Below are 7,931 nucleotides of genomic sequence, written 5' to 3' on the forward strand. Positions count from 1 at the left end.
CGTCAGGTTAGTGAAACATGATTGCTCGTTGATTTTTGATAAAAGTTTCTGTTTTTAAATTTTTTTTGTCTCATAGATCATAGATGTATGTGTTGTTGAGCATGTAAGGTTGATTAATCATATTGGATTGTACGTTTTTATGATACATTGATTAAAGACATTGTGGTCAGAATACAAAAGTTCAACAAATTAAATATCTAATTTTTCTTATTTTTACACATATGAACTAAAAGAAGCTCATGGTAATAAATATTTTTCACACGAAATGAAAAATATCTTGAAATAAATTGTCAAATAATGGAAAAGATAAAGTGCTTATTTTTTATACTATGAATTAAGTAATTTATGAATTTAGATAAAGGTTTATTGTCATTTTCATAGAAGGGATGGAGTAATAGATATTAAATATAAAAAGGAAAAAATAAGAAGAAAAGGAAAAGATGGTAAAGGAATCATTTCTCTAACGTATTTACCTTTTTTTATTTTTATTTTTATTTTTTTCCTTTCTCATCTTTTTTTCTTCCTTTCTTCTTTCCCTACTCCCACGTCCACATAAAAGAAAGCATCTCTCTCTCTCTCTCTCTCTCTCTCTCTCTCTCTCTCTCTCTCTCTCTCTCTCTCTCTCTCTCTCTCTCTCCGTCTCTTCAAGTGTCATTTTCTCACATATACTTCACATAAAAGATGCAACCATTCACTTAATACCTTGTCATCTCTCACCCCCACTCTCTCTCTCTCAAGAACTCCACAACTACTCCCAATTCACCATTGATTAGACAAATCCCATCTCAAGAATTCTTGAGAGAAACCCTTCATCATCATACTTTCAAAACATAGATCACACATAACAGAAACAAACCCATCATCGTTTTAACCTCTCAAGACCACCATATCCAAGGTTCACAACCTTCAAGATTGCAGGAAGAACAGGCTAGGGAGGAGAGAACAAGTTATCATGGCCTTCTAGACCTCTATATATTTCCTTGTGTTTACTGGTTCGAGTGTTAGCCATTTTGCCGATCAGAAGGAGGGTTAGAGAAAAGTAGAGAACTTGGTAGCTGAAATGGAGCTCTTTCCAGCACAACCAGACTTGTCTCTTCAAATCAGTCCACCCACCAGCAAACCCACTTCAAAAGCTTGGAGAACATCATCAACAGCATCTGATCAAGATCACCATGATTTGGATTTGGGAAATCTATGGAAAAGAGCTTTTAACTCTCAACAACTACACCAACAACAGCAACAGCAGCAACAACATGGCTCAACAAGAAGACCAGAACCCTCTTTCGGGCTTTCCTTGTCGAACCCTAATATTCACTCTACAAATTCCGACCTCACCCATTTCCACAATCTCCTCTCTACTCAAAACACCAACACATCATCATCAAATATGTATCCTTACCAACACCACCAACACCATCATCAGGCTGGGTTTAGTTCAGAATTAGGTTTCTTGAGACCTATAAGAGGAATTCCTGTTTATTACCAGAATACCCCTCCCAATTTCCCGATAATGGCCAATCCGCATCATAAGAACCAACCTTCGTTAGATTCCTGCACTAATTCTACGACCACCAGTTCTCTAATTCATAACAATAATATTAACAATATTGTGCGATCAAGATTTTTATCATCGAGGTTCCCGTCCAAACGCAGTATGAGGGCTCCGAGGATGCGCTGGACGACTACCCTTCATGCTCGCTTTGTCCATGCTGTTGAGCTTTTAGGCGGCCATGAAAGTATTGTCTAAATTTCTTCTTCTTCTTCTTCTTCTTCTTCTTCTTCTTCTTCTTCTTCTTCTTCTTCTTCTTCTTCTTCTTCTCCTTAAATTAAATCCTTTTAAATACGGTGTTCATCTTAGAATTACTGTTTCTTCTTATTACATTTTCATACACTGATCATATAATTGGTTTGTGTAATGATTTTAGGAGCAACACCCAAGTCAGTTCTTGAGCTAATGGATGTGAAAGATTTAACTTTGTCACATGTTAAATCTCACTTGCAGGTTAATTTACCCTCCGTTTCTCCCATAAGTTCAAATATTTTTCTTATATTTATTTTAATATTTTAGAAGAACAAAAACATAATTACTTTGCAAGATGCATTGTCTGTCTAGTGTGTAAATACATAGTACGTACACTCCCAGAGCACCTTCATACTGAAATCTTGGATATATATATATATATATATATATATATATATATATATATATATATATATATATATATATATGCATCCAGATTCAGATTTTATTTTCTTTTTGACTTTAGCACTGTAAGGCGCACTTTGCATTATTAGAAGAAACTTATTTATAGTTTCCATATAATTTTAAAGAATTACAATTTCCAATGCATTTATAGCTGCAGAGAGGCATCTCTAATCCTTGGCACTTGTCTCTCTCCTGCTTACTACTACCAGATCTGATCGTTCTGCATAAACATAGCTTATCAGTTCAGCTTTTTGCTTAAAATTACGAACCATCCATGTATTTAGACATGTATAATATTGATAGTCATAAGGTTATATATATATATATATATATATATATATATATATATATATAGAGAGAGAGAGAGAGAGAGAGAGAGAGAGAGAGATGCATAGTAAGACAAAGCCCGAGGAATTGAAAACACAGTCATAGGGTCCAAGCCAACACAAGTCTACACCGTGAGGGGTTGAATTGAATATTTTTATCCTTTTTCAGAGGAAAACTTGAGATATGAGAGAGTACAAAAACGCCATCATTTGTCAATGATATGTTTGTATATGTCTAGCATCACATGTGGTTTCTGTCTTAACCATGCATTACATCTATCAACCATAGTTAAGTCAATTGGTCAGTCTTACATTTGTAGTTTTGTACACACGCATATATATATATATATATATATATATATATATATATATATATATATATATATATATATATATATATATATATATATATATATATACACACACATTGTCAATGCATTATCGCATATGCTACCGTCATGTACTCTTCATCATTTAATCATGTTAGTACTTCTGATTTTACATATACCATGCATCATATATAGACATTTCTATATTTTTTGTATTATTATAATACGGTGAAAATGTGATAAAAAGGATAAGTACTAGATAAAATTACATAGGATTCATTGAAAATGAAATCGTGTTGTAATATAATAAATCTTGTGCGTGAAATTAAAAATTTTGAAATGTTGAGACAACTGAATATAAAAATGTTTTATAAGCAGAAAAAATTATTATATTTCCATAATTTATTGTTGGTTTCATTTTGTGTTGCAGATGTACCGAACAGTAAAGACAACTGATCGAGCTCCAGTGTCTTCAGGTAAAGCTTTGTTGTTGAACTTAATTATGTTGGACTCCATTTTTATCTCACAGTGATAGTTTGTTATCATTTTTATTTATTTAATTATTAACCCGAATGGTTTCCATGAAATATTAATTAGGGCAATCTGATATTTACGAGAATGGGTCATCTGGGGATAATTCTGACGATATCATGTTTGATATTCGTAACCCAAGACAGACAGATCAGTTATCAACGGAACATGGAGGAAGGTCTAGTGTTCACCAAGAGAAAGATTGTCAGTATGGTCTATGGAGCAATTCTTCAAGGTGAAAACTTTTCTCAGCTGTTGAAATTTATTATTATATTTTATGTAAGGAAACTTTATTGTGGTGAAAGAATTGGTACAATCTTCACCCCAAAGGATGCCCCCCCGACCCTTGCACACACACACACACAAAATAAAAAGTTTTTTATGTGGACATATATAACGAAAAATTATTGATGGCAACTTTTCAACTTTAGGCTTTTCTATATCATATACCATTCAAAAAAGCAAATGTGTAACAGTACTTTTCAAACATTTATCAAATTTCAGGACAACCCATGGAATATTAAGGTTTTGTGGCCTGCAAATTATAATTAGATCAACCCTAGCCTTATTAATCTCATTTACGTATCAAAATAAGGATTTCATGTTCTTGATCCAACATTTATAAGGATGATGACTATTAATTAACAAGACTCTGAATCGTTCACCATTATTATATGTCCATAGGATATTTTCAGATTATATAACCAACATAACTATCAAATGACTTCAAGGGTTAGAATAGATTTGCAGTTCAAAAAAAATAAAAATAAAATAATAATAATAATAATAATATAATGAACATAACTTCAACATAAATACTTAAATAATCTTCATATATCGTGTATATATATCAGGTTCTTCCATTTTAAACTACGTGTAGAATTTGGTTTCAAAGTTAATCTCTTTTGTGAAAAAAATTGTGGATGCAAATCCGTTAAATTCGAACCTTTCTCTTACCTTCTCTCAGCTGTTTATCTCTATGTGTTGTAAACTTCCCTTTCGTCCTCTATTGTATCTTGGTGTGTATGAGTAATGGCATTTCACATGGGTTGATTTTTGGATTTATCTACAAAGAAATATAAATGAGAAACTGGGTATAAATAAAACATGGTAGATAGCATTTTTGAGAGTTCGATTTCCATATGGACTTACCACTGATTGGAAAAATTCCCTCGTTAATTTACTGATCTTTCTAGCAGGGAGGCTTGGTTGCATGGAGAACATAGAGATTCCGAAGGAAACAAACTATATCTTGAGGTATATATGAATTTTTAATTCATCTTTTCAAATTACTTAAATAATTTAACAAGTGAGTAAATCTCCTTTTGCTACTTTTCATACACTCTTTTATCTGATAATAGTAGTTTTATGCTTTTGCATGGGAAGATATAAATATATTCCAAAATCCATGAGAATGTTATGTAAAGATGGAAGAAAGAAAGAAAGAAAGAACAAAGCTTTTGAAAAGCTGATTCAAGTCACCAAATTATTTTTTGGTCAATCACACCCTTCTTTAAGCTAAAGCTATTAAGAGAAAACAAGGCTAAAGGGTGCTAGCTGCATTATAAACCTTATATGCAAACAATACAAAGACGATTCATGATATATAAAGTACAATATGAATAGATTTTTAATGCCTTGAAGAGTGTCCACTTAGTATTTTTGACAGGTAATAACATTAATATATATATCATATGATGACGCCATTGAATAACCAAAATTACCGAATTACAAAACAAAAGTGCATCAACTAAGGGAATGATATCTATAAATACCCATATGAACACATTAATTACAACACGATTCTTTAGATTATGATTTTCACTTAGCTAGCTTTTTCTCAGAAACATTATCACATCTCATGTTAATTACACACTACACATGCACATACATATATAGTTATGTGCTCTTTCTTTCATTATGGTATATTATAACTTGATGCAGTTTTCATGGTAAACGATCTTTCAGAAGGATATGAATTTAAAAGGCCCGCATTATGAGCGGTTGTCAGAAGTGAGCTCATCAAGCCCCAAGAAACCTAATCTGGAGTTCACTTTGGGAAGACCACACTAGAATGTGATGACAAGCGTATATTTATATATGTATGTATGTATCAGCATGTATATATATATATATATATATATATATATATACACTACTCATTTTGATATAATTGTGTTTTTAAATGGGAGCTAGTGAAAGAGAATCAGTACCACTTCAAATATGAGGAGAGAAAGGAAAGTAAAGGAAAGAAAAGAAGGAAAAAAGAGCTAAAGAAAGACAAGGAGACAAGAAAGACAGAAAGCAACAAAAGGGTGGAGTGTTTGAAAAGCAGGTCCTTCATCTCTAATTTGTGAGAGATTGATGTCTGCCCTTTTCATAATATATATTACATTTTCATCATATAATGTTCTGGGTACGAAGATATGAATGAAATCCAGTTAAAGTTTTGTATCATCTACCCTAGAAAGAGAAATATATATATATATATATATATATATATATATATATATATATATATATATATATATATATATATATATATATATATATATATATATATATATATATATATATATATAAACGGGTTTCTTGTCATCATGTTTGGAAGAGAACGATGAACTCATTTTCCCTGCAAAAATTCTCGAGAAAGAAAGTTAGGAAGCGAATTATTTTCGCCTTTTATGAATTCTATTTCGAAATCAAAGTTACCTAAAAGGGCTTGCTATCGAGCAAAAATTTGTTTGGAAATAATATTTTTCACATCCTTTTCAAAAATAGTTTTTGCAGATTGACAATCTATTCTTAGTTAAAAACTTTTCATAAATAAATCATCTTCAAATTTTTTAATACATAAAACAATGCTTAAAATTTCTTTTTTGACAGTTGAATAATTTTTTTGTGTATCATTCCATGCATCAGAGTAATATCGAACCAATTGTTCTTCTTTTGAATTAACAAATTTTTGTTTTAGAATTCCTCCGAATCCAATATCACTAGCATCGGTTTCAACTATGATATTGGCATTGAGATGAGGTAAATTTAAACATGGCAAAGTAGGAACCTTTTGTTTTATATATTTAATTATATCTGTATGTTTTTGAGTCCATGGTTCAGGATTATCTTTTAATCTGTTATAAAGTGGTTTACATATACTCCCTAAATCTTTGAAAAAATCATGGATATAATTTAAGCATCCTAAAAATCTTTGAAGTTGCTTTTTATCCTTAATTTCATCAGGAAATTTAGTAGAAAACTGCAAACTTCTTGTAATAGGTCTAATAGTGTTTTTGACAATATCATGCCCTAAAAAACGAATTTCATCTTTAAATAAATGCATTTTTGCTGCAGAGACAGCTAAACCATTTTGATAAATTAAATCATAAAATTGATTTAAATGTTTGAAATGTTGATCAATTGATGTTGAAAAAATTAGGACATCGTCAATATAAGCAATAGCAAAACTACTTATAGGAATTATGATATCATTCATAATATTTTGGAATTCAGAAGGGGCATTTTTTAATCCAAAAGACATTACATTCCATTCAAAATGCCCGAAAGGAACATTAAAACCAGTTTTTTATTTATCTTCCTCATGAAGTTGTATTTGCCAAAATCCTGATTTCATATCAAACTTTGAAAATATATTTGAATCATAAAGTTTTTTTTAGCAAATCTCGTTTATTAGGAATAGGATAACGAATCCATTCTAAAACTTTGTTTAAAGGTTTATAATTGATAACTAGTCTTGGTGATCCTCTTTCTAATTCTGCGGGATTCATAACATAAAATGTTGAACAAGACCATGATGATTTAGAAGGTCTTATAAGTTTTTTATTTATTAAATCTTGAATTTCATTTTTACAATGACTTTCTAGTTCACTATTCATGTGAATGGCTCTAGATTTTGAAGTAATATCATTTTCATCAAAAAATTTTATATACGGTAATTTTACAATATGTTGTTTTCTATTCCAAAAGGCATTAGGAATATTAGAACAGACATTTTTTTCAAATTTTAATTTTAAACCTATTATTTTATTTTGAATATTATTGTCATTTAATTGATTAGTTATTTGAACATTATTTATTTCGTTAATAAGATATTTAGCTTGTTGTGTTTTATAATTAAGGACATTAATTGTTGAATATAGAGGAGGTTCACAAAATTTAAATATAATTTCTTTTCCAAAAACATTGGTTCTTATACCATCATCATGAACCATAAAAGGATATAGTTTTGTAATAAAAGGTGTTCCTAGAATTAAAGGAGAAGATAGATCTTTTACTAAAATTAGGTGAGTTTTATAACAGTAATCTTGGTTATTACAAATATGAACATCAGAAATTTTATAATTTACAATTAATTTTGTACCTCCGGCATCAGTAAGTCTAGATACAGTTTTTTCATAGAATTGTGTAGGAAAAATTCCTTCTTGAATACAATTCATATCAGCACCACTATCAATTAAAGCAGTTAGGTTGATTTTAAAATTATCCTTGACTAAAGTAATTTGAGTGTTCCATTTTTGAGAA

At 30.3% G+C, this 7,931-nt stretch overlaps 1 protein-coding gene across 6 annotated transcripts; it reads left to right on the forward strand.

The window, feature by feature from the left end:
• Nucleotides 1-643: 643 nt before the first annotated feature.
• LOC145165538 (putative transcription factor KAN2) lies at nt 644-5,849 on the forward strand. Of its 6 annotated transcripts, none has more exons than XM_079084278.1 (7): nt 645-1,736; nt 1,926-2,002; nt 3,292-3,337; nt 3,459-3,627; nt 4,589-4,649; nt 5,361-5,498; nt 5,589-5,849. In XM_079084278.1, exons 1-6 carry the CDS (start codon nt 1,061-1,063, stop codon nt 5,463-5,465), a joined length of 1,134 nt encoding a protein of 377 aa, XP_078940404.1. In that variant the 5' UTR covers nt 645-1,060; the 3' UTR covers nt 5,466-5,498; nt 5,589-5,849. The 6 variants fall into 6 exon arrangements, with proteins under 6 accessions (XP_078940406.1, XP_078940404.1, XP_078940403.1 ...); XM_079084277.1 differs by having other exon boundaries at nt 5,361-5,494; XM_079084280.1 differs by lacking the exon at nt 5,589-5,849 and having other exon boundaries at nt 644-1,736; nt 5,337-5,469.
• Nucleotides 5,850-7,931: the final 2,082 nt, after the last annotated feature.

The sequence above is a fragment of the Lactuca virosa genome, chromosome 3, assembly GCF_052849685.1.
Source record: "Lactuca virosa cultivar CGN04683 chromosome 3, Lactuca_virosa_CGN04683_v6, whole genome shotgun sequence".
Classification (NCBI taxonomy): domain Eukaryota; kingdom Viridiplantae; phylum Streptophyta; class Magnoliopsida; order Asterales; family Asteraceae; genus Lactuca; species Lactuca virosa.

Bases quoted from the DNA above. Each gene is read 5' to 3' on its own strand.
- LOC145165538 (XM_079084276.1), top strand. From the start codon at position 1,061: ATGGAGCTCTTTCCAGCACAACCAGACTTGTCTCTTCAAATCAGTCCA. The intron at 2,003-3,291 runs GTTAATTTACCC...TTTGTGTTGCAG, and splicing joins ATGTTAAATCTCACTTGCAG to ATGTACCGAACAGTAAAGAC. The intron at 4,650-5,360 runs GTATATATGAAT...ACGATCTTTCAG, and splicing joins GAAACAAACTATATCTTGAG to AAGGATATGAATTTAAAAGG.